At 50.4% G+C, this 26,558-nt stretch overlaps 2 protein-coding genes across 14 annotated transcripts in view; one reads left to right on the forward strand and one right to left on the reverse strand.

The window, feature by feature from the left end:
* The window catches only part of Zfyve27 (zinc finger FYVE-type containing 27), a 49,016-nt gene extending 22,869 nt beyond the window's left edge, over nt 1-26,147 (forward strand). For all 13 annotated transcript variants that reach the window (XR_015440388.1, XM_087185083.1, XM_087185088.1 and 10 more), the window contains one exon: nt 25,987-26,147. Coding sequence is in view for 12 of the 13 variants with exons in the window: in XM_087185083.1 (XP_087041209.1) it covers nt 25,987-26,073 (87 nt within the window). In the remaining variant the exon portion in view is untranslated. The remainder of the gene's footprint in view (nt 1-25,986) is intronic.
* On the reverse strand, nt 6,636-12,658 carry Sfrp5 (secreted frizzled related protein 5). The gene is made up of 3 exons (XM_004838614.3): nt 11,541-12,658; nt 9,409-9,486; nt 6,636-7,674 (listed from the first exon to the last, which is right to left on the reverse strand). The coding sequence occupies exons 1-3, from the start codon at nt 12,070-12,072 to the stop codon at nt 7,328-7,330; spliced, it is 957 nt and encodes a 318-aa protein (XP_004838671.1). The 5' UTR covers nt 12,073-12,658; the 3' UTR covers nt 6,636-7,327.
* Nucleotides 26,148-26,558: the final 411 nt, after the last annotated feature.

Genomic DNA, 26,558 nt, shown 5'->3' on the forward strand with positions numbered 1-26,558 from the left:
GCAGCGTCAATATCATTTTATTTTTGGAAAATGAAAACTGCCTAATGTTGATGAAGTGCCCACAGTAACAGGAGGAACTTGGGGGAAGGCTGTGCTTGCAGCCAGTGGGTTTCAGAGATGAGAGAAACATGGGTGGTCAGCAGCCCTCAGAGACAGACACTAAGGGTCCCCTTGTGTCCTTGAGGTGCACGTGAGAGCACATATATATATTTTTTGTTTGGTTTTGTGTTTTTTTGAGATGGGGTCGTCTGTGTAGTCCAGGTCTTGAACTTGGAATCTTGCCTCAGTCTCCTGAGTGAATGGACATCATCTTTAAAGTTCAAGTCCTTTTGGGCCGGGGATTTAGCTCAGTGGTTTCGCTGCCTGCTATGTAAGCGCAAAGAGCTGAGTTTGATCCCCGGTACTGAAAAAAAAAAAAGTTCAAGTCCTTTAAACTTGAAGAGAATGAAGCTACAGAGGGTTTGGCAGGATTGGATGGCATTTTACAGCTGGTTGGGGTCAACAGTGTGAGGAGGACCCGGGAGACAAACTTTCCCATGCAGGATTGGATGCCTTATTTAAATAAAGACAGTTCCCACTTTGTTCTTAGGCACCCAGGAGGAGGGAACAGGTAGCCAGGTTCTGCTGTGGCTCTGGTACCTATTGGGGCAGTCCTGATACCCTAGCCCACAGCCTGGCTTGGCTTCTGGCTTCTGTTTTCTTTGGTGGAATGGGTTCCTAGAGCTGGCCATAGTTTCTGGGATTTTCAGGATCTGTGGCTCTTGGGGCTAAAGCCAAAGGAAGCTCCATCTTCACTCTGTTGTGTCGGTGGAACCATCCAGGCATCCTCTGAGAGAAGCCTGGCCCCACGTCTGTCCTACAGCTGGTGGTCCTCAGGGTAATAGTAACACCTGCATTCATGGAGAGCTGTGCCAGGCATCACTTTAACCTCATGACAGTTCCTGCGGCTAGGGGTATTGAGTGGTTAACTCCACCTAACCTGTGAGTAAATAGCATGGCCAGGTTAAGTAACCTGCCCAAGATGACAGAGTTGGGAAGCCACCACAAGGATATGAACTGTGTCGCAGGTACTGGTAGAGGCCTCATAAGAGGAACTGGAGGAATACCTACTCCCCATCAACCCAGGAGCTAGTGACCGAGCTCATAGGAGGGCCTGACCCCAAGCCTAGCCTTCCTCCTCTATCTCCAGCCCGGCCCCAGCCAAGTAGGCTCAACCTCCAGCAGAACAGAGGCAGCCTTGTGACAGGAGGCCCCTGCCTCTCCCAGCTCCCAGGAACCCCACCTCCTGCCTTGACACCCAGAGTCCAGCACATTCCATTCTCTGAACAGCTGGGGGCTGGGGATCCTGGGTTCCCCTGGCTGCCAGCTTTCTTCCTGGCTTCAGCAGAGCCTACTGTCTGGGCTGGGATACTGGGTCCCAGCCACACACATTCCAGCAACAACTGCCCCCGACATTAGATTTCCCAAGTTGTGAACTTTAGTCAGGATTCCAGCCGTCTGAACTAAAGATGGGATGTGAGCTTCCTTTGTGGGGACTTGGGCTTGGTGCTGGCAGGGGTGAGGAGAGGAGGGGGTAGGGTGGGCTGTCTGGGAATCAGGAAAAAAGCCACTGGCTCCTCTGCCTCTGTCAGGCCCTGGCGGTGGGACTGGAGCAGGGCTCCCAGAAACCTTCCGGGGAGGCAGTTCAATGATGGAAGCATGGCTGTCTGCTCCCCCTGGGTTGTGCTCAGCTTTGCCTTTGCAGATAGAAGTATAGTGAAGAGTGGGAAGTTAGACCCCCACACCACCATGCTCCTTAACTCATTGAGCCACAGCTACTATCATTAAAATGTAGTAACTCCAAGGGCTGTTGGGAAGCTTGAATTAGAATACAAAAGTGTCTAGGGGCTGCTACCTACCTATCATGGCCTTGATAATTATTGATTGCCAGTATTAGACATCTCCCTAATATTGATTTATCTTGGGGGCCAGGGATTTAGCTCTGGTTCTGCTGCCTGCCTCGAAAGTGCAAGGTCCTGAGTTCAGTTTCCAGTACCAAAAAAAAAAAGTTGGCTTATCTACTAATAGTAGGATAGATAGGACTGTAGGTTTTTCTTTTTTCTTTTCTTTCTTTTTTTTTTTTTTGAGACAGGATCTCTCTATGTAGTTCAGGCTGGTCTTGGACTCACAATATAACCTGGGCTGACCTCAGACTCATAGTGATCCTCCTGCTTCAGGTTCCCAAGTGCTGGGATCACAGGTGTGTGCCACCATGCCAGGCTTAGGAGGTGTAGTTCTGACACAAAACCCCAAATACTGATTCTGTAATTCTGGCTTTTAGAGCAAATGCTCTTGCCTTTTCCCTGCCTCTCTGCCACTAGGGTATCTTGGTTAAGGAATCAGGGATTTTACTGAGCACCTATTATGTATTATGCTAGGTCATGGCTTTGGTTAATAAAAATATAAGCAACCACTTAACATATTCTCAGTGCTGTGCATTGTTTCCAGGTACATTCCATGCATTTAACACTTAACACTCAGCAATGCTGGGAAGTAGATATTTTACTCCATTTTATAGCTGGCTGTGTTTTCAGTCTCATAGTCGCTAAGTTGCAGGATAGGATGCCAGAACTGAGCTACACTGCCCCTTCGCACCCCAGCCCTGTGTGGTCAGTCACCTACTTCCAAATCCTTCCTGTTTTATACTAGAACTCTGATTTTGTACCCAGATGAAAAGCTTGATTTCCTCTGCTCTCTTGCTATGGGGAGAGGCCATGTGACTTAGCTCTGGCCAGTGAGCTAGCAGTGGAAATCTACCCGGTAGGACTAGTTGGGAAATAACTTTTCCTGATCAAAAGGACTAGAGAGAGCTGACATGTGGTTTTTGCTCTTAGCCCTTCCCCGCTTTGCTGCTTGGAATGTGGTTGGGATATTGGGAGGAAGAGGCACCATTTTGGAACCACAAGAACAAAAGCCCCTCTTCCCCTATAGGGCAGGAAGACAGAGGAGTCTGGGACACAGACCTCCTACCTGTCCACTTCCAGAAGCCCCACTGTTCCTTGGTCTTTCTGCTGTGTTCTCGTGGTCAGAGGCAATCCTTTGACACACTGGGCCCAGCTGCAGTCCTCCACCAGCCAGGAGAAAGAACAGTGGAGCAAGCAGGGACTGGAGGAACAGGGCCCTTGCAGGGTCTCTCTGGTCTTCAGGAGGATTGTTCTTGGTCCAAGAAAAGATTCCTGGGGGACCCGGTAGAGTAGCTGTACAGACAGGCCTGGGCCCCTATATGGAGGTGGTAGGGAGTCCCTCACTGGCCTTCGTGGGGCATGAGGGAGCCCTCTCCCCACCCACTGCACTGCTCATTGCTGCCAGCACCTGACAGAAGTCAGCATTGTGCTTCAGCCAGGGGTGGGCCCGAGTCCTGTGTGCTCAGGGGAAAAATAATCCCTGGTCCAGGTTGACCATAGAAGTGTCCATAAATATTTGGTCAGGATAGGAGGCTGGGAGACAAGGGGCAGATTCAGGGAGCTAGGTGGGCTGGGCAGGGTTTCGGGAGAGTGGGTGGCAGTGGCCTCCTCAGAGTAAGAGAAACCAGGAGGCTCCTCCTGCTCCTGCTGGGGCCACCTGACTGCAAGGGAGTGATTTATGGGCAGGTTGTTAGACCACCTGTTAGACCTGAGTGTGTGTTGTGGGGGAACTTGGCTTTTACCTTTCTGCAGATGCTTCCTCCCCATTCCTCCAAGCTGATGTGCTCCCTGAGAGCTATGGAAGCTGGGGTTTTCCTCCTCTGGGTGGCTCCTTTGGCTTGGAGGAACTGCAGATCTCTGCTGGACTTTGCATCCCAGCTCCACCCTCACTGGCAAGAAAAGGTCCTCAGAGTGCTCCTGATTCCTGCTCTGGGCACACCATCCTTGTCCCTTGGCATCTGCTGAGGGGCCCTGCAGGGAGCTTTTCCAAATGCTGGCCATCTGGGTGGCAGGAGCCTTTTTCCTCTCTTTCAAGCCTTTGCCTGTCTCTGCATCCTCCTCCGCAAAGTAGCCTCCCTCCATCTGCTCTGAGCCCACCAAGACCCCACCCCTTACGCTTTCTTTTCCGGCCTCAAGTGTTACTTTACCTAGGTAGTGGTTTTCAACTGTGGCTACACATCACCCAGCATCTAAAAATACTGATTACTGGGAGCTTCCTTGGGATTCTAATTGTGTCAGGATGGGGCCTAGTGTTTTGTAAAAGCTCCCTAGATCTAATGTTCATGTTTTAAAATGCAGATTATGAGCTGGGTGTGATGGTACAGGCCTATTATTCTAGCACTTTTGGAGCCTGAGGCGGGAGGATTGCAAGCTCAGCTTGGGGAATTTAGTGAGACCTTATCAAAATACAAAAGGACTGGGGATGTAGCTCAGTGCAATGGGGTTTGAGAATCTGCATTTCTAACCACCTCCCAGGCAATGTTGCCACTGCAGCTGCTGCTGACCCCAGGGACCACACTTAGAGTAATGCTTAGAGTAGTGCATCTGTTAGGTCAGGCCTGTGCCAGCAGTGTTTGAAAGCCCAAAGGGAGGAGTGACACACCCAAGGCCTCAGGCTCTTCAGGCTTAGTTCCCTGTAGCCAGGCCACCTTAGCCTCCTCAGCTGAGGCAGGGATGCTTTCCCATTGTGGGAGTCTCCTGACTGGGGCAGTAGGTTGGGGGGTCTGGCACTCCTGTTCCTCCTTAGGGACACCCCTCACTTAGTGGTTGGGGTGTGAGGGTGACCCTTGCCATATGCTCTTGGGAAGCCTACAAAGACAAGACATTACTTTTCTTAGGTATCCCAGGGACGTCTGTGTAGCCAGGCGGTGGCTTAGGTTAAGGGTCTCTTGCTAATAGTCCATCATAAGCCTCTCTCACCCCCCAGCTCTTCAGAACCAGCTGACAAATCACCAGTCCAAACCAACTGTTGTTTTCTTTAATTTAATTAAAAACTTTAAAAAAAATTAAAAAAAAATCAAACCCTGCTAGTATCTGTCATCTAGAACCTATGGCCTCACTGCAGTAGTAATAACTTAGCATCATCAGGGGAAAAGGGAGATGCAGAGGCCCAGGAAGAAGCCCCAAGAAGAGGGCCTTGGGAGTGGATCTGTATAGAGGCTGGGCTCCAGGCCTGGGGTAGAGGACTGGGAGGTTTTAGAATGCAGAAGGTGTGGCTGGAGGGCATGGAGACCCTAAGTCTTTCACTTTGGAGGGCTGTGCTGAGGACATACATGTTCAGCTCAACACTGAGACACCTCTCCAAGGCAAGGACCCCCCACTAGTAGAGCAGAGCCAATCCTACTGTCCACTTGAGAAGCCCCCTCCTCAGGCTGCCCTCCTCCCTTCTGTTGCTCTCTCCTCCCTTTGACCTCTTCCTGGGAAGAGAAAATCCTTCTTCTAAGAGAGAAAGCCTAAGACCCCAGGAGCTTAAGGACCTCTCAGTCATGAAGGACAGGGCCTGAGCCCTGGGCCTTTCCCTGGGGCCTGGGTCACTAACAGCACTGTAGGAAGCCACCTTCTGCTAGGGGCTGGGTGAGCCTGGGAGTGGACATGAGGCCAGATGGGCAGGGACAGAGGGCAAGGCATGGCTGCGTGGGGCAGGGAGCAGCACCCTGCTCTGGGCACACCATCCTTGTCCCTTGGCATCTGCTGAGGGGCCCTGCAGGGAGCTTTTCCAAATGCTGGCCATCTGGGTGGCAGGAGCCTTTTTCCTCTCTTTCAAGCCTTTGCCTGTCTCTGCATCCTCCTCCGCAAAGTAGCCTCCCTCCATCTGCTCTGAGCCCACCAAGACCCCACCCCTTACGCTTTCTTTTCCGGCCTCAAGTGTTACTTTACCTAGGTAGTGGTTTTCAACTGTGGCTACACATCACCCAGCATCTAAAAATACTGATTACTGGGAGCTTCCTTGGGATTCTAATTGTGTCAGGATGGGGCCTAGTGTTTTGTAAAAGCTCCCTAGATCTAATGTTCATGTTTTAAAATGCAGATTATGAGCTGGGTGTGATGGTACAGGCCTATTATTCTAGCACTTTTGGAGCCTGAGGCGGGAGGATTGCAAGCTCAGCTTGGGGAATTTAGTGAGACCTTATCAAAATACAAAAGGACTGGGGATGTAGCTCAGTGCAATGGGGTTTGAGAATCTGCATTTCTAACCACCTCCCAGGCAATGTTGCCACTGCAGCTGCTGCTGACCCCAGGGACCACACTTAGAGTAATGCTTAGAGTAGTGCATCTGTTAGGTCAGGCCTGTGCCAGCAGTGTTTGAAAGCCCAAAGGGAGGAGTGACACACCCAAGGCCTCAGGCTCTTCAGGCTTAGTTCCCTGTAGCCAGGCCACCTTAGCCTCCTCAGCTGAGGCAGGGATGCTTTCCCATTGTGGGAGTCTCCTGACTGGGGCAGTAGGTTGGGGGGTCTGGCACTCCTGTTCCTCCTTAGGGACACCCCTCACTTAGTGGTTGGGGTGTGAGGGTGACCCTTGCCATATGCTCTTGGGAAGCCTACAAAGACAAGACATTACTTTTCTTAGGTATCCCAGGGACGTCTGTGTAGCCAGGCGGTGGCTTAGGTTAAGGGTCTCTTGCTAATAGTCCATCATAAGCCTCTCTCACCCCCCAGCTCTTCAGAACCAGCTGACAAATCACCAGTCCAAACCAACTGTTGTTTTCTTTAATTTAATTAAAAACTTTAAAAAAAATTAAAAAAAAATCAAACCCTGCTAGTATCTGTCATCTAGAACCTATGGCCTCACTGCAGTAGTAATAACTTAGCATCATCAGGGGAAAAGGGAGATGCAGAGGCCCAGGAAGAAGCCCCAAGAAGAGGGCCTTGGGAGTGGATCTGTATAGAGGCTGGGCTCCAGGCCTGGGGTAGAGGACTGGGAGGTTTTAGAATGCAGAAGGTGTGGCTGGAGGGCATGGAGACCCTAAGTCTTTCACTTTGGAGGGCTGTGCTGAGGACATACATGTTCAGCTCAACACTGAGACACCTCTCCAAGGCAAGGACCCCCCACTAGTAGAGCAGAGCCAATCCTACTGTCCACTTGAGAAGCCCCCTCCTCAGGCTGCCCTCCTCCCTTCTGTTGCTCTCTCCTCCCTTTGACCTCTTCCTGGGAAGAGAAAATCCTTCTTCTAAGAGAGAAAGCCTAAGACCCCAGGAGCTTAAGGACCTCTCAGTCATGAAGGACAGGGCCTGAGCCCTGGGCCTTTCCCTGGGGCCTGGGTCACTAACAGCACTGTAGGAAGCCACCTTCTGCTAGGGGCTGGGTGAGCCTGGGAGTGGACATGAGGCCAGATGGGCAGGGACAGAGGGCAAGGCATGGCTGCGTGGGGCAGGGAGCAGCACCCTTCAGTGGGGCTCTGCAGCCCCATAGAAGAAGGGGTAGTAGAGGGAGCAGGGATAGGAGAACATGAATTTGACTGCGAACTTCATCTCCTTATTCTTCTTGTCCCAGCGGTAGACGGCCATGAGCAGTAGCTGTCCATCTACTTTTCGGCCCATGACCAGGAAGCTGCCCGCCAGGCTGTCCAGCTGTGGGCAGGGGCAGCTTGCACCATTCTTCATGTGTAGTACCAGCCTCTTGGTGTCCTTGCGCTTCAAGGGGCCTGGCTTAAGCAGCTTCTTCTTCTTCTGGGCTCCTATCAATTTCCGATCTCCATTCTCTATCTTGATCTCCTTAATGCGCATTTTGACCACTGTGAGAAGAGGGAGAAGGGTCAGGTCTGAGGACAGTGCATCGTTATTCTCCTTAGGATTCAGGCAGCCTGTTGTGCTGAAGGGCTTGGAGGGGTGGGACTTACATGGGTACATTCTAATCTTCATATAGATCCTATCAGGTGCTGGACTTTCATGGACCTTACAAAGCTTCAAACTCAAAAGTACAGGAGGGAAAAATGAGATGTGGAGAGAGTATGTCTTTCCTGAATTGTAGAGCCTGGATTGAACAGAGTCTGGCCAGGGTGGGGATGTTGGAGGTGGGCTGAGCACCTATAGGCAGTGCTCATGATGGAGGGAGGCTGGGCTTCATGATCAAGGGGTCTGATTTTAATGGGATTTCTGGCTATTTGTGATCAACCAGGCTGTGTGTGTATGTGCATGGTGTGGAGGGTGTATTTGTGCAGTGTTGGGTGAGGGGGTAGAGCGATGGTGGGCTGGTGTTTAATAGCCAGCACTGGGGAGGAGCAGCCTTCCTTCTTGAAGCATTTCCTGATATCTACCATAATCAGCCACATCACATCAGTGGCCATGGAGTTGTGGTGTGAACACATCACTGTCATCTGCATGTGTGCGAGAGAGAGAGAGAGAGAGAGAGAGAGAGAGAGAGAGAGAGAGAGAGAGGGGAGGGGGGAGAGGGAGAGAGATTAGGACTGAGTGGAAATGTATAGGTGTGGTCTCTGTCTGAGAGTGTCTGTGGTATGTGTAGGAATGAGAGTGTGTGGGGGAGATGAAGGCAGGGTCCATGGCCACAGAGTCATGGTCAGGTTACTCCAGGCTGCCCAGAGGGTCTAATACAGTTAGGGATAGGAAGTCCTGGGCTGGAGGCAGGTGGGGAGTTCCCCCAGGCTAATCTCTCCCTTCTTCAGGCCTCTGACCCCCAATGTGGACAAGAATCCAGGGAATGACCGCCAATTGGGAAGGAAACTGCCCTAAAATGTCTTTCTTCTCCCTCCTCCCCTCTCTTTCTCTCTGACACACACACACACACACACACACACACACACACACACACACGTACGTCTTGTAATATAGCAGTATTTCTTTCCAAGGAGGCTACTGACATGAAAGACTCCTCTGAAGTAAGGATTTAATATGATCTGTTTTCTTTTTTTACAGACAGGGAGGATAAGACACAAAGCCCAGAACTGACTTGGCATAGATTGCACTTGAACTTTATGGCCCAGGAGTGAGCTAGGTCCTAACTAGACTTGGCATGGTGGTCCCAGGAAGAGGAGACTAGGATGAAGTTGTGGGGACAGGTAACCAGTGGAACACCTGGTCAGTGGAACAGTGGGTATTCAGAGCAAAATATCCAGGGATGGGGGTCTCCACTTTCAGACTGGAGCCCCTCTCTTCTACCATGGCCCCTCCCATCTCTGGGCTAAGCCTACATCCCTCAAAGAGACCCTCCAGCTGGGGAGGCCCCTCTGTGGACAGTGCCAAACGGGGGCTGCAGAAGCCCTGACCAGGGCTGGTTTCTGAGGCCCATGGACTGTGATCTGCAGGGACTTCTGAAGCCCCTGGGATGATGTGCAAAAAGAGGTGCATTTCTATGGGGAGAGAGCCTATGGTCAGCATCAGATTCTAAAAGGGCTAGACAATACAGAAGCTTTTGGAGTTTACAGTGATGGATGTGGGCACCTGTGTTAGTCTGTGTCAAGGAGACTGCTGGGGGCAGTGCCAGGGCATGGCCATGTGGGCCCCACACTCACCAAAGTCACTGGAGCACATCTGCTCCATGAGGCCATCAGCACTGTGCTCCATCTCACATTGGGCGCAGATCTTGGTCACTGAAGAGAGAAAGCATGGGTGGGGTGGGTGATAGTTGGTGAGGGGTTTGAAGTCCAAAGAGCTACTTACTGTGCAGAACCCCCTGCTTACCAGCTACCCACCATGCCTCCAGGAAAAGGGATGATGGAGGGAGCCAGGGATTTAGCTCAGTGGAGCCATACCTGCCTCACAAGTGCAAAGTCCTGAATTCGATCCCCAGTACCAAAGTGAGGGCGGGGGGAAGATGATGGAGATAATACCACCATCTGCTCACTGAGTGACTGTGACAATCACAGGAGGCAAAATTGTACAGGGACAATACTGCCCAGGTGGATACAGTTACTACCCCACAACCCTGGTAGCTACAATTATGATATGCATTGTCTTCTAAATTTTATCCCATTTAAGTCTCAGCCTGTGAAGCAGTTACTATTATTTCTTTTAGAGAAAAGGAAACTGAGGCCTAGAGTGGTTACCCAAGTCTGCAGAGCTTATGAGAACCCAGCTTAAGATTCAGGATTTGTGCCCATCTAGCGCCAGGGTGGAGCTGCTTGTGGGTGCCAGGTAGGGGTATACAGTGAAGCAGGCAGGGCAGGGACTGTGATAAACTGGGGAGTGCCTCCCCCAAGATGGCCTGATTAGCAGAACTTCTAATTGCCAGAACTTCTGATTTATGAAGGAAAGCCAACTCTTCAATTCTATATGAAATATTCTGAGTGTTATCTGTTGGCTACAAAAACACTTCTGGTCCTCAGGCCACCACCCAGCACTTGACCTCCGTTCACCTTCTCCTGTGTTCCGGCCTCTAGGTAGGTGCCTGTTGCTGGGGAAAGGGGACTCATGGACTGGTGGAGTGGGTAGGGCTGGCCAAGTGGGATTTCCCAGGTTGTTAATGTCTGAGCTACAAAAGAAACCACAGAAGGAACCTTCAGGGATCTTGCTTGGGGTCTATGACTCCCTGCTTCTCTGGCTCCCTCTCCTGCTTCCCTTTGGACTTCTCACCTGCAGGATAGGACTTTCCCTTTGACCCCAGGCACAGGACCCCAGGGGAAAGGACATGGACTGGGGAGGGGTGGGCGCACAGGACCTATGGTTAGCCTGAGGGTGGGGTGCGGAGGGGTGGGGTTCTGTGGCTTTGAGGGGAGTAGGGAGGACAGGAAAAGAAGGAGTGGTGCTGCCTCTTGGGGGAGCAGAACCGGAGGCTCCTTAGTCTTCCGTGTTAGTGTCATGTTTAATCCTGGGTGCCCAGGCAACCAGAAAGGGGTCACTCGGGGAGAAAGGGGAGGGGGCACCAACCCGCAGGGACCAGCAGGGGAGGTGACACCAAGCACAAATCAGGGGTAATGGCACTGGGGGTGTGGGTGGGAGGCAGGACTTAGATACAGGTTTCATGAACTACCTTTTTTCAGATGGGGAAACTAGAGAGAAGGTCGGAGAAATTAAGCAACTCCCCTAAGGGCTCCTTCCCTAGGATCTGTGGTTGATGCACAGAGCCTTACCCGAAAGACTTAGCCCGGGAAGCAGGGAAGAGGGTGGGGGAAGTTAGGGTCCTGGCACAGAAACGAGAGGGGCATAGTCCAGGAGACCTCCAAACCCCCAGTTCTTCCCTACCCCAGCTTCCCTTTCCAAAGTCCTAACAGGGGTAGAGGTGGTTTTGGTCCCTGGGGTCCAGGTGAAAGGCATTTTAAGCTACTCTGGAGCATTCTTGGGTTGAGGGAGGCAATAAAGTACTTATAGGGCACCCCAGGGCACCTTGGGATTCAGCGGCTTGGGAAAGCGGGCGCCGCCAGGCTTGGAAAGGGGAGAACCTTTGGGAGGTCTCGCTCAGGGAGTCACTGCTCTGACAGCCCAAGGGGTAGGGGTGGGAAGGAAGGCGGCAGGAGACAACTCCCGGGTGCAGGACTGAGCGAAGACGCGCGCGTCCTTTTGTGTGTGTGTGTGTGTGTGTGTGTGTGTGTGTGTGTGTGTGTGTGTGTGTGTAAGGAGGGTGGCGCAGAGTTGTGCTCGCAGAGCTGTGCTGTGGGGTTGGGGGCGGCATCTGTCCGGGCCCGGCTCGCGGGAGCGGCGACGCTACCTGGAGGCGCAGTGGCGGGCATGTGCCCGAACTGCACAGCGATGCAGAGGTCGTTGTCCAGAGGGAACTTGTGGCAGTGCAGCATCTCGGGCCAGGGGAAGCCGTAGGCCTCCATGAGCGGCGCGCAGCCGGCGCGCACGGCCTCGCACAGCGAGCGGCACGGGTAGATGGGCCGGTCGAGGCAGACGGGCGCGAAGAGCGAGCAGAGGAAGACCTGCGTGTCCGAGTGGCAGCGCTTGGCCAGCAGCGGCAGCCAGCTGCTCGCCTGCTGCTTCACCTCGGCCAGGCTCTCGTGCTCCAGCAGGTTGGGGAGCCGCATGCGCTTGTAACCCACCGTGTGGCAGAGCGGCAGGTCGGCGGGGATGTCGAGGCACTGAGGCGGCTTGGAGTAGAAGCGGCCGTGCAGTGGCTCGGCCTGCCAGCCGTAGTAGTCGTACTCCTCGCCGCGCGCGGGAGCACCGTGTAGCGCCCCTAGGAGCAGCGCCAGCGCCAGCGAGGCCGTACGCGCGCCCCCCGCCGCTGCTGCCCGCATGGCCGCGCTAGTCCCTGGGACCCCCTGCAGCCGCCGCCGAGGTGGCCCAAGTGGGTGGCAGCCTTCGCTCAGCTCCACTCTGGGCGCCCCAAATGCTCCAGGCGCCTCCCACCTCGGGGCTCCTGGCCTGGCCTCGCCGCGCGCCCCAGCCAATCTCTGGCTGCGCGGTCCCCGCCCCAAGGCGGCGGGACAGGATGGAGCCCCTCGGCCCCCGCCCGCTCCCGCGCTCCCGCCCAGTGCCGTGCCGGGCGCCCTTTTGGTTCGCCCTGCACCTCTCCGTGGCGCTCCTTCACTTCCTTCACTTCACTTCACTTGCCCCTGGCCTTCTCCATCCTTCCCCTTATCTCTCTCTGCCGCAGCCCCTCCTGTTCCTTTTCTCACTCACTTCTCTTGCTTATCTGTCCACCTCGGCCTTGCCCGCTCCGCTCTGTTGCTCTGTTTTGTTTTCCCGACACCTCGGTTGCTGTTCTTCCTGAGCACACCCGCTGGTCCAGGAAGGCAGTGCTTCCCTTTGCCGCCTTCAGGGGTCCCAGTGAGGCAGATCAGAGAGGGCCAAGACCCAGACAAGGCAGTCTTTGGGGAGTGTGTGTGTGTGTGTGTGTGTGTGTGTGTGTGTTTGTGTGTGTGTGTGTGTGTGTGAGAGAGAGAGAGAGGCAGAGAGAGAGTGTTTGTAAGTAGGTAGGTAGGTAATTGTGGCTTCTATTTTATGAGCTCTTACTAAGTTCCAGGGATGGTGCAGGGCACTGCACAACCTTATCAACCTCCAGTCTAATGATAACTAGTACTTAATGAGTGCTAATTGTGTGTCAAGACTGTTAAGTGCAGTGCATGAATTACCTTATTCTCATAGCAATGCTACAAGGTGGGTAGGTGCTATTATCACCCCCACTTTACAGATACTGAGTTGAGGCCAAGAGAGATGAAGTGAGGATGACAGCCAGCATTTGGACTCAGATAGTCTGGTTCTAGAGTCAGGGCTCAGAAACAACTAGGAGGTCTGGATTCTGCTTCTGTAGGCCTAATGGCTATACAGGGGCTCAGAGAGGTGAAGTGGTTAGTCCTAAGCCATACAGCTCATGAGGGGGCCAGGATTTGAATCCCAGATGTGGGACTCCAAAGGCCAGGTCATAACCACTGTGCCATATGGTAAATTTTTTTTTTTGGTACTGGGGATCAAACTCGGGACCTTGCACTTGAGAGGCAGGTGCGGCACCACTGAGCTAATTCCCTGGCCTTCATATGGTAAATTTTATCCTGGGGTAGAAAACACTATGGGAGGGGAAAGAATTAATAATATTGAAGAAGGCATCCAGGGGGGCATCAGAGAGGAGGTGACTTTCAAGGATCCCAAGCTTGGTGTCTTTCCTATCTGGCTGGGCCATGCCTTCCTTGGTTTTCCTGTGAGAGGAACTTGGAGGAAAGGCTTGGTGGTACCGTAGGAGGGACTTGCTTAAGAGCCGTGTCTGACCTCTCAGTCTTTGGTGGGAAAGGTCCTGGGAAGGAATCTCCTAGGAGGGAGGAGGAGTGCACTTACTGCCTCCCCTTTCCAGGGCTCCTGTCTTGTCTTGGGTCGGTCCTTCTAGGGGTAGTAGAAAGGTAAGGACTTCTTACATCTCAGCCAATTTATCTGAACATCTATATGTGCAAAGCATAGGGTGTGAGTGGGAAGGGATGCAGGTGAGAAGACATGGCCCTGCATCATCTGACCTAGTTATGAGGAGAGGACAGAAGGTAGGGCAGAGGAGGCAGAAGATTCAACAGACAGAGACAGCCTGGCCACCTCACCCTCAGGTGAGAGAAGAGGTTGGGTAGGGGAAAGGACGGGTTGGAACAGATGTCTTTTGATTTCCAGAATGACCAAGTTAGGTTCAGGTACAGCAAGCCAGGGCCTTTTCCTTCCCCTTCTGCCTCTTTCAAAACCTAGCATTAAGAGGTTTTGCAACCAGGTGTAGTAGTGCATGCCTATAATCCCAGAACCCAGGAGGCCAAGGCAGGAGGATCCCAAGTTCGAGGCCAGCCTGGGCTATTTAGTGAGACCCATTTCAAAACACCAAGAAAACAACCAGTCAACAAGCCAGCCAGCCAATCAAGCAAACAAAACCGGAGGTTCTGCAGAAGTTCTGCAGATGATCGCTCATGTGAAGGAGTGCTCTCTCTGCAGGGCCAGGCAGTGTAGTGTACTAATGGGGCATTAGCCCTGACTCTATAATAGAGTCAAGTTCAAATTGGGGATTCTTATGGTATCTTACTAGCCGTGTCAGATTGGGTAAGTTCTTAACTGTTCTGATCCTCAATCTGCTGGTTTGTAAAATTGAACTTCCTTAGCAGTTATTGTGATGGGCAAATAAAGTGAATGAATAAAAGGAAAGTCTGACAGTGCCAGCATGAAAAGAGCACCTGGGAATGAAAGATCCCCAAGGGTGTGTGACTTTGGGGTAGAAATGTTGTATGCATTCTGAAACCTTCAGATACCATGGCCCTATCTCTGATTTGGGGTTCAGAGCAGCAATTCTGCTTCCTAGTCTCCAGCACCTCCACCCTTCTATGGGGGGCAGCCTTCTGTTCTCCAGGGGGAGGTGTAGCACTGGTGGGGGCAGTGGGGTCCCCAAGCTGTTGTGCAGGGTGCCTGCTCCTTGCACAGCTGGCTGACTGTGCTGTTCTTGGAGTCCCAGTGTCCGACCTGGACAAAGCCAGGCATTGTTCCTGCTGCTGTTTACATAAAAACAATACATGACAAGACACTCCTGAGTCTGTACCTGGCAGCCTTGGGAGCCTCCAAAGGGCAGTGAGACCAGGCTGGAAGCCTCTGGGCAGAAGAGGATGGGCAACTCTGTCTGGGGACCCCCAAGGCTCCCTGACATGGACAGGTGATGAGAGTGAGGAGGGAAAGCCCTTCCCAGGAACTGAGCCTGGCCAGGACTGTTCCTTGGGCAGTTGTCAGGAGCCTCCCTTTGTGGCCAGCCTGGTACCCTGGCTCTGCAGCAGCGGGAGAAGGCTACTCTGTGATTCGATGCCCCTACGTGATGAGGCTGACCCTGGACCTCAGCAGCTGGTGGGACACCTGGCGTGCTGGGCATCTGTCCATCCTGGAGCCTCTGCAGTCTGTCTAGGCACATGTTTCTCCAGCTGATGGAGGGGCTGTTTGTTCAGAAGAATGTGTATTTGTGGTTTGTTATGAGCAAGGTTCTATGTAGATACCTGCTCAGATACCTCTTAGATCTAAGATACCACTTTGATCAAACTTGTTAATTATGTCATCAAAGCCTACATTTTCTACCTTTTTTGTTGTTTATTTCTCAAAATAAGTCAGGGTCCCCCAGAGACCCTTTCTGAGGGTCTACAAGGTTAAAACTACACACTTCAGAAGTTTACTCAAAGTACAAGGTAGACCAGTTTAAAGTAATAGAATATGAGCAGTTTATTGATATGGTTTCAGAGTCTACATTGCAACAAGCATTTAAGAAATGACCATATGAAAAAAAAAAAGAAATGACCATATGTCAGGTTTTTTTGGCACTATTAAAGAAGAATACTCACAATTATCTGGAAAAGCTATTAAAATACTCCACCCTTTTCTAACTACATTTTTTGTGTGAGACCAAATTTTCTTCATATACTTCAACCAAAACACATGTGGCAACAAATTGAGTGCAGAGACAGTTATGAGAAACCAGCTGTTTTCTATTAAGCTAGACATTAAAGAGATTTGCTAAAATGTAAAAGGGTGCCACTCTCCTCACTAAATTCTTTCCCTTTGGAAAAATATATTATTTATAAACATTTCTTCCTATTAACATATAATGATTTCTTACCTAAATTAATACCCTTAAATTTTTTTTTGATTTAAAACTTTAAATGTGGTAAAATTTTTTTTAACTTTTTTTTTTTTTTTTGCTACTGGGGATCGAACTCGGGTCCTTGCGCTTTCGAGGCAGGTGGCAGAACCACTGAGCTAAATCCCCAGCCCCAAACATGGTAAATATTAATAAGTATAATCCACATAATTTTGGGCTCTCAATTTTTAAGGGCACACAAAGGTGTTTGAGACCAAACTGAGACCTTCTAGTCTACTTAATTTGTCTATTTTTGAGAGAAGTATGTAAAATCTACTTTGCATGTGAGCCTGTCGATTTTTCCATATTTATTTATTTATTTTCTCCAGTACTGAGGATTGAACCCAGGCTGATCTTGAACTTGGGTTCCTCCTACCTTAGCCTCCCAGAGTGCTGGGATTATAGGTGTGTGTGTGTACCATCATGCCTAGATTTGTTTTTTCTTTTAATCAGTTTTGCTTTATATACTTTGAAGCTACATGGTTAGAGGCATAATGCTTCATAAGTAACATATCTTCAGGTTGGAGTTTGATCTGTATGAAATATCCTTTTTTGTTCCTTTTAATCCATAGTCCTTGGGAATAATTCTATGAACCAAAACCTAACTAGGATTTGGCTCATAGTTCCCTGTGATCAGTGCAATTTCAGAGCTATGAGCCAGGTCTGCCCTGTTCATGCCTCCTTATAAGGTTCTGAGGAGAGGCACAGTGGGACTGTGGACTTGCACCACAAAGCTTGGGATCTTAGTTCTGCATTTTCAGTTTATTAGCAAGTACTTCTACACCCTGATGGCAATTGCCTTATCTACAAAGTAGGGAAGACAACTTTACCCTGTTTTCCATGGGTCATCTTGTAGATCAAACAAGATAATGAAAAAGGAGCTTGGGCTGATGATGGAGGTGAAGCTGACATTGTTCTTGGTCTGAGATGGGGCCGAGGAATGGGATAAAGGCCCCTCCCCTGTGACCTCTCCCATCCCCTGGCTATGAGGACGTCCTGTCAGAACAGGCCTGCCTAAGACAGGATCTTGTCAGTATTAGGGTCTTTGGAGTCATCTGCCCTTTACAACTTTAGCACTTCCTTGCTATAATATGGTCCTCATGGAAGCTGCTGTGTGTGGAATGTTCAGAACAAATCCTAGGGTGAGTGGTTTGTTGATGAATAGGACTATAAGGTCTGGCAGGGACCTGTTGTTCCTATGTATCCCCTTCTCCCCATTTTCTATCAGAGGAAACCAAAACTTGGCCTTCTTGACTCCTAGTCTAGTGCTCTTCTGACAAAGGTAACTTTTGTCCTAGAGCTCCCAGTTGTGTTGGGCTTCCCTGGTGAGCAGCCTGTGCTCTGGTGAGCAGTTCAGGCAGGGCAACTGGCATCGCTGGGTAGCAGTGGGTCAGGGGACAGAGGGCCTTGAGCTTCAGGTTGTTGTGCAGCTCCTATGGCTCAGGCAGGAAAAGCAGAGGCCAGGCTTGTCTTGGGCCTGTGCTTGGTCTAGCACAGATGTTTCCCGTGGCTGGAGGGCTGTGGGTAGAAGAGGTAGAATAATGCTCTAATCTTCTTCCTGGGTTCCCAGCACCCCTGGGAGTCGCTAGGTTGTGGCCAGTGGGCAACCCTGGCTAGACAACATCAAAGAGGCAGTCAGTGTTCTCACTAAGGGCATGAACTCAGGAGCTGCATGGAGCTCAGTTTCAGCAATTCCACTTGATCTTGGGCTAGTTATTTTACCTCTCTGTGCTTCAGTTTCTCATCTGTAAAGCAGAGACATTAAGAACAATAATTCAGGGCCAGGGATTTAGCCCAGTGGTTCCGTCGCCTGCCTTGCAAGCGCAAGGACCTGAGTTCGATCTCCGGTACCAAAAAAGAACAATAATTCATTATAGGACCATTGAGAAGGTTTCAGAGTTAATTTTAAAAATTACTTAGCACAATACACTTAGTAAGATCTATCTATAATTGTTAGTTAATATTATTGAACAATGGTGTGACAGTGTTCTTTGGTGACCATCACCAAATTCTGTAGCTCCTCACTCCTCAATTCCTCTTATAGCCACCCTCTCTCTCCTCATTACCCTCATCTCATTCCCTCTGCTGCCCTCTGGTCATCGTTTTCCACTCTGTAGAAGCTGAAGTAATCATTTCACACCCCAAGCTTGATTCCTCACCCCTCAGCTCAAGACCCTCAGTGGATCCCTCAGCTGCTCTTGAGGTAAAGTTCTTTTTCTTTTTAAGAGTAGGAAAAATTTATTGATTGAGAGAAAGATAGCTTCTGTCTAAGAGAGACAGAAGGGAGACTGGAAAGTGTGTTGCCCTCCTTGAGATAAAGTTCTTACTCAGTCTCCAGGAAGGGCAGGTCTCCTGCTGGGCACTCTGTAGAACTTGGAAGCTTCCTTTGGAGCCCTTGTCTTGCTGGTCATTATATAATTGCATTTATTGGCTCAATTTCTGGTTTTCTACTAGATCAAGGGCTCCACAAGGACAAGGTCTTGTCTGTTCATCCTAGTTTCCCTTGACACTGTCAGTCACTATAGCAGGTGCCCAATTAGTGTTGCATGAGTGAATCACTGAACAAATGGATGAAGATTTGGTGGGAGGAAGTGGTTTAAGAAAGGAGTCTTTGGAACCAGATGGTCTCAGAGTTGTGTCTAGAACATTTTGGGGGCTCTGTTGGAATTCTTGGAAGGCCCAGGGAAGATCAGAAAGGTTACAGGCTGATTGTGCAGGAGTGGGAGGGGACTGAATGGAGTAAGTTGAATGGTGAGTCAGTTGTTTGCCTCTGATTGGTGGCTTCCTTTCCGTTTTCTTCTGGAATACTTGCTTAGGGCTTCCTAGGTATTTGGAATTATGCTCTGTGCTTTCCTTACATTATCTCATTTCATTATCCCAATCACACTATGAGAATGACATTATTATCCCCCCTTTATATGAGGAAACTGAGTCTCAGCAAGGATAAGTGACTCTCCTGGAGTCATATAGCTAAGAAGCAGAGAAGTGCTGGACTTCCTTCAGTGGTTGGTGGATTCCTGGCTGCATGTGACAAGTGAGTGGGAAAGTGCCATCCTGAGGAACATTGACAGGGAAGAGGGCCAAGAGGAGCAGACCCTTCCGATACTAAGGCCATGGCAGGTTTGACCTAAGCTGGCTGGACCTCTCATCTTAGGGAGCCCACAGTCTGGAGGGGGGACTAGCTGATGAACACATGCATCAGAACTCGCCATCACGAGGGGGAGTTCCTGATTGAGGGGGGTCAGGTGCTCTAGAGCCACCTCTGTGGAAAGTGGAAAAAGTGGCCACAGAGTCAAAGCCTGTTAGGGTTTTGCCTGTACTACTTGTAGGCTATGAGAGTTTGGATAAGACACATTTCCCCATGCCTCAGTTTACCCATCTGCAAAAGAGGGACAAGAAGAGTTTCTTTGCAGATTTGCTGGACAGATTAACTGAAGGTGTGTGAAACTGCTGTAGTCAGTGATGAGAGAGTTTTGCGTACAGAGTTTTTTAACAGGAGGTGAACAGTGCAGGCCCTCCCTGCTCTTAGCCCTGGCTGTGGTGATGTGGGGCCCTTAGGACCCCAGGTTTATAAAACATAGCAATGGAAAGCTGTCCTCTATTCTGCTGGGCCTGACCACCCACAGGCTGTGGAGACAGGACTAAAGGTTCATAAATGATTCTCCATGTTTCCTCAAATCAACACAGAATGGTTCATTGGCCTGTAAATAAAACAGAATTCTCTACTTTGGCCTGGAGTTACATGCTCTCAGGAATGAATTCCTTCTCATGATGAACAGCAGTCAACTGGCTGTCCCCAAAGCTCTGATTAATATAAAAAACAGACTGGGTCGGGGAAGTGACTAGCTCACAGGGAATATTAGGTCAGAGGGACCTCCAGAGACTTTGTGCTCTGAGTGTAGGAGAGGAAGTCAGGAACCTCTGGCAGGGACCCGGGGCAGGACTGTGGAGGGGAAACCCTGGGCAGGAGTGTGAGGGGTGGGGCCAGCTGTTGGGGAATCCTGGGCAAACAATGGCTTCATTAAGGAGAGAGTACGGGTGGGCAGGAGCTAGGCATGACTGCAGCTGGGAAGTGAGGACACAGCAGGCTGATCCTCTTTCCCTGACCCCAGCCAATGGAGCAACCGTCCTCTGCTGGGAGGGAGCTGGGGCCTTGGCCTGGGAATAGCTGGATGCCTGCCCTTAGGACCACCGATGTGATCCTGGCCTCCCAGACTGGCCCCAGAGTGGCTCTACATGCGAGATGCTGAGAGTTCAGGCCCCATGAGGGACTACCTACTCCTACCTATTTCGTTGACAGTGCAGGCCATGGATATCCACAAAAAGTGCTCTGAAAGGAGTCCCACGCCTCTTTTACCTGCTTCTAGGAAGCCAGGGCCCTGTTTAGATGTCTCTGAGGCCTGGCTTAGCTCACTTCCTGCGGTTCTCTTGTTCATCTGCAGTGCTGCTGCTTTGTGGTTGGCTGCTTAGCTTGACTGGTCTCAAGTACTTCCATGAAGCTACTTGAGGGCTGAGCTACATGTGCTTCTCAACAGGACAGGTATAACCTGACCCCGCTTGGGCTAGTCCCTAGGCTTGGTCTTCAGGATGACTGGACTGCTACTGGCAATTCGTGGCCAATGTCCTACATAGCCCTGTGTGACCAAGAAGAGTCCTGCCCTAATGTAGAGAGCACCCCTGTAGAGATGAACTGAGAACTCCATGCTTTTCACCATTGTTGTTTTTAAAGTAGAGTTTCCCTTTCTTCCTCAGTGATGGATTTAGCGTGTGGGAACTCAACAGATAAAACAGATGAAAGAGGAAAATGTAGTTATGGCTGGTAGAGCCCCACCCACTCACACCCTGCCCAGGGTGAACTCTGTCCCCGACCTCATCTACTGACAGCAGGGGCCTCTCCGCAGCTGGGTGTGTCCCACCTGGTTGTTCTGATTGGTCAGACCCCTGTTTTGATTTGTCGGTGTTGGATCAGGATGAGAAATGCTTGTCTTGGAAGGGCTGTTTGCAGGGGCTGTCCTGTCCCCTGCTGGTCACAGCTTCTCTCCAGGAGAAGCTTCTCTCCTTTATGGGCCTCCTTCAGGCAGAAATGAGAACTCTTTCCTTCTGGAAGACCCACACAACCCAGAATTCCCTCCTCTGCCCTAGTCCTTGTCTCCTCTGCTTGGATAGTGAGTTGGGCTTATACTGCTCTTATCTGCCCAGCACCCAGCACAGGGCTGTGATGGATGATGGTGTCAGCAGACAGTGGTGTGTGAGGCCCTACCCTGAGAGCTCTGTCGCTTCATGTAGGCCTCTAGACAATGCTGTGAGGTGGCATCCCAGTCCTTCTCCTCTGGATGTAGATGGCAGGGTAGAGGTGTTAAGGTCACACAGTGGGAAGGCTTACAGATGGATGTGACTCCACTACACAGCAGGGAGGCTCCAGCCCTTGCCTCTTCTTGGTTCTCATACCCTTCAGTGAGCCTGGCCTGGTGTTGTGGAGTAGCATTATTAAGGAGGACTTCCCAGAGGTTCCTATTTCAGGAGCCCCATAGGGACAGTAGCTGAGAACTGCTGATGTCCTGGTAAGGATAACCCACGTTAATGGGGTGTTTGAGAGTCACATCTGTTGTCTTGTTCTGTTCTTACAACAACAGAGGGAGGCATGCACAAACAATCCCCATTTCACAGACGAGTAAACTGAGGCTTAGAGAGGTTGACTTACTCAAAGTCATTCAGGTGGTGATGGAGCTGAAATTGAACAAAACCCTGACTCTTCTAACATTCTGTGCTTTTCCCATTGGGAAACTCCTCCCCACCCACCCTGGGGGGCTGTAAAGACAGACAAAGAGGTTGGTACCCTGTTGGCCTGGTTGTGTGATGAGGCATTTGGGGTCAGGGAAAGGTGCATTCTTTCCCCTCAATTCACATCACTCAGCCTCTGGCTTCCTGGAATTTTTGTTAGAATTCCAAATCTCTTGCCAATAAGTTCTTTTCCCCACAGTTTTTGCAAACAGGAAGTGAGTACCCTTTTACTTCCAGACCACACACTTTCACTCCCTTCCCTGCTTTAAACGGGTGCCAGGGCCCTGTTAGGAGAAAGCAGATCTGACACCAGACCTGACGGGCAGGGGAGCCAGCAGCCATACAGGAATTTGGTAGCAACTTTCTGGGCCCAAACCTTTTTGGAGGCTGGGGTGGGTGTTTGGGGGGGGATGGAAAGAGGATGCCTAAAGACCCAGTGTAAGTCCTTGGCCTGCCTCTTCCTGGAAGGTTGGAGTTGTATTTTTCCTCGTTGGGCGCTAGCTTCCTCATCTCTTGAAGAAAAATGTAATGCTGTCTTGGTGAGAGGATCAGGTGAGACAAAGTCTATGAAGAAGTTTTACGGTTATAACTGTTTGATTTCCTGGAGATCAAGTTTGTCTGGCAGTGTTGTTTAGTAGACTCTCTGTAATGATAAAAATGTTCCCTATTTGTGCTCTCCAGTTCAGTGGCAACTAGACATATGTGGCTAGTGCTGCTGAGGAAAAGAATTTTTAATTTGTGTTCTACTAAGGGAAAATTCACATAGCACAAATTTACCATCTTAAAGTGAACAATTTAGTGGCATTTAGTACATTTCAAATGTTAAGCAGCTATCACCTCTACCTAGTTCCAGAATATTTTTGTCACCTCCAAAAGAAACTGTGTTACACATTAAGCAGTTTCTCTCTGTCCCCCTACCCTCAGGCCCTGGAAATCACCACGAGACTTTCTGACCCTATGGACTTGCCTATTCTGGCCAATTCATATGAATTATATATTTACCTACAGTCTGTGATGTTTTGTGGGTGGTTTCTTTCTCTTAACATTGTTATTGAGGTTCATCTATATTGTAGCATATATCAATGTTGTATTCCTTTTTAATGATTCAATAATACTTATTTTATTTTACTTTAATTAATTTAAGTTTAAATAGCCAGATGTGGCTGGTGGCCACTGTACTGGCTACCCAGGAACCTCTGGTGTTCTTCCCAGAAAGTGAAAGAGCAGGTTTTTCACCTGTCTGCTGGTCCCTGAGGGTAGCTGGTGGGGGAGTAGAAGAAGCCAGAGAGTGCAAAGACTGAGAAAAATGTCCCAGGTCTGCAAAGGAGTCCAAAGCTTTGTCTAATGACGTGTACATATACTACGTTTTGAGGTCTTAACTGAGAGGCCTACCACTGGGCTATATGTGATGTGTGTTACTTTGTTTGGGCCTCGAAGAGTCCTTTGAGGTCTGTCCCACCTTTATCCCTATTTCACAGGGCAGGAGACTGAAGCTCAGAGTGCTGATGTAACTTGCTCAAGGTCGTAGCATTGGCAGGTGGGAAAAGATGGGTCTATGAACCTGAGTCAGGCTCTTCTGGAGGCCTGTGATCTTCCCCATTAGGCTCCACAGTCTTTCAGCCTCACCCTGGAGCTGCTCAGGGAAGGCAGATCACAGATCCCAGAAACATGCAGGCACACACATGTGCCATAGACACACACACACACACACACACATACACACACACCCCACCCTACACACCTCCAGGTGAGGCTTCTCATGTCAGTCTCACTGCCAGGACCTGGGGCTTCTTTGAGAGACAGGAGGGGTGGCTAGTGGATTAGGGAATAGCTGCTATCTGTTCCCCATTGTTTATCAATGAGTAACCCAGCCTGTTGGGCCTGGATGCCCTTGGCTGGCCCCTTGCTATTAATTGATCTGGGAACGAGGCTCTGTTAATTGCCCACTCAGAGTAAACAGGACTGGGAGGAACAGGGCTGATAGCAGATAGCTTTCCTTGGTGGTGCTGCCCTTTGCCCTCTGGGAAAGGGCAGGAGCAGAGAACAGCAAAGAGGAAGGAGTGGTCCTAGGAATGGTTTTGGAGTGGGGGAGGGAAAGCCTGGTTTGTTAGCCCCCAAGGAGTCAATCTGTATGTGCTGGAATGAGGTCCTTCGGGGCTCCCTGTCTGCCCTGTGAGGGGGCTGTGGGGTGGGGGTGGGGGCACCATGACTGATTTCCATCCCTTATCATCCCTTGCTCCGTTCTTCCATCCATTGATTGGTCCATCTATCCCTTCATCCTTCCAACAGACTTCTGTCCTTTCACTCCTTTTATCCTTTCATCCATCTTGCTTCTCTCTCTCCTTTAATCCAGCTATTCTCCTCTTATTCAATTTATTCATCGAAAAGTCATACCTCCTTATTCTCTCCCTTCCACCCATCCTTCATTTATCTTTTTCTTTCCTTCTTTTCTATAATGACCACATGTTTCTAGGGAAGAGGTTGGTGGGAGGAGTCTTCTGGATCCTTCCAATGATGACCGAGCCCAGCCAGGAGGGTTCTGAGTCTGAGACCTGACTAGATTAAGTGCCTGACTTTGGATATGCTGGCTATTTGCTCCAGGTTAGATAGATGTTCACCATCCCCAGCAGTAGGATAAAACCTTGTTCCTTCGTCAACCTAGGGACTGTATAACTTATTGTCCAAATAGGGAAACTCTGGAGAGTTAAGGATGCTGTAAACGTCACCTTTGGGCGGTGTGCTAACCTTGGACTGTTCTGGGAAAAGTAGAACCTTCAGCCATCCTTCCTCAGTCTGTCTTGGCAGGCCTGTGACTCAGGCACCCTTTCTCTCCTGGGCTGAGCTTGGATTTGGGATTGAAACTGTGAGTTGAAGCACACATATGTCAGCCCCTTGGTCAGAGTTTGTTGTCTGACCACTTCTGGGTTGCCAGAGACCACACATGAGTATGACATGGCTCTAGAGGGCTTTCTAGAAGTTAGTTCATCCTAACAACCCTGAGTGGAGGACACAGAGATTATTATACCCCTTTTATAGATGGGGAAACTGAGGTTCAGGGTGTGAAGGGATTTGCTAAAGCCTCACAGCTAGACAAACCCCCTAAACCCACTCTCAGATTACTTAGTAAAATAATATAAAAACCATGTCAGCTCAAGAAGCCCACTTTTCTACCATGTCTGGTTTACAGTTGGGGCACCTGATGCTGGAAGGGGGCAGGTGACTTCCTACTTTCCCCTTTGGCCAGTCAGTTGCTGCTGTTCGACTCCCAGTGGTCCTCTTTGGCAGTTTGTCTTTGGGAAGGACCCAGGGGACTCCTCCCATCAACCTCTTCCCTGTTCCCACATCCTGTGGAGCTCTCCGCTTCATCACATTGAGTGTGTTCTCCCTGGGCCCACCACCCCCATCATTCCCTCGCTGCTGTGGCTGGGAGATAAGATAGTGGCAGCCCATTAATCAAGGCAGCCTGGCAGGGAGGGCTGGGCTGGGTGAGACAACGCCACATCACAGGTGCAGATAAGCCCCCTCCTCCTGGCTCCCTGGAGGCCTGGGCCAGTGGAGGTTGCTGAGAAGTTTGGCCTCTGTTCCAATCTCAGCTATCTGAAGAGGCGGGTGGAGCCTACTGGCAGCTCTCTGACAGTCTACATCCTGAGAAAGGTGGTGTGCAGGCTGGACTGACAGGAGCCAGGAGACCTGGGGTTCCTGTCTCAGTGCTCCCTCACCTGCCTCTGTGTCCTTTGATATGTCAATGCACTGGGCACTGGGCCTGTTTCTACCTGTGGAAAAATGAAGAAGTGGACTTAATGTCATGAAGGGCCCTTATGGTTTGAAGGTGACTGATACAGGAGTAACTGAGGGGTGGACTCACCTGTCTGCACGAGAGGGATGGAGGGTGTGTGTGGTTAGAGGGACTACCTGGCTAAGAGACAACAGGCTGGATGGTATTTGTCCCAGTGTCCTCTTAGCCACCCTCACAGAAGAGCAAGTGGGTGGTAGCAGTGGCTGGAGCACTAGCCCTTGAACCACTGTGCACTTTGGGGACCATGGTAGCACACTGGATGGGTTCCTGGGTGCTGGAATTTTGGGATGTGATTCCAGCTTGGTTACTCCTCTAGGTTATTTTGAATAGGTTGCTCAGTCTTTGGCACCTCCTTTTTTCCATCCATACAGTAAGAATAATAATGGTATCTAACTCTTGTGATTGAGGAAGGTCTGCCCAGGAAGATCCATGTAAAGTGCTCAGCTTGATGCCTGGCAGGTGCTCAGTCAATGTTAGCCTTACAGTTCTTTCTTTCCTGACCAGGCCCATAGGGTCTCAACCCTCTCCACACAGATTCTGGGTGATCACAGCAGTGAAGGAGATGGGACATCTCAACCTCGAAACAATTGATGATCCAAGGATGCTGATTCTAAAGGATACTTGTTATATTTTTATCTCTAATAAACAACAAAATGACCAACATTTATTACGGTGTTCAGTTTCGATGGGCTGGGAAGTGGCTTAGTTTGGTGGTTCTGACTCAGGGTCCCTCATGAGATTGAGATGCTGGCTGGGGCTGCAGTCATCCAAAGGTTTGGTTGGGACTGGAAGATCTGATGCCAAGCCTACTCATTGTAGCTGTTGGTCAGAGGCTACGTGGGCAGCCTGAGCCTCACGCCATGGCAGCTGGCCTCCCGGAGCAGGTGATCTGAGAGCCTGTGTGGAGGCGGTGTGGTGCCCTTCCTTACCTAGACTCTGGAGCTACCAACTATTACTTCCACTCTGTGCTACTCAGTAGAGACATCACTAGGCCAGTCCACACTCAAGGGCTGGAGAGTATGTGAGAACTCAGGGGTGTATTTTATAATTATAGCAAACAGTAACAGCTTTTCTGT

Source organism: Heterocephalus glaber, unplaced genomic scaffold (genome assembly GCF_053883595.1).
Source record: "Heterocephalus glaber isolate CG9 unplaced genomic scaffold, H.glaber_assembly_v1.0 deba00001497, whole genome shotgun sequence".
NCBI lineage: Eukaryota > Metazoa > Chordata > Mammalia > Rodentia > Bathyergidae > Heterocephalus > Heterocephalus glaber.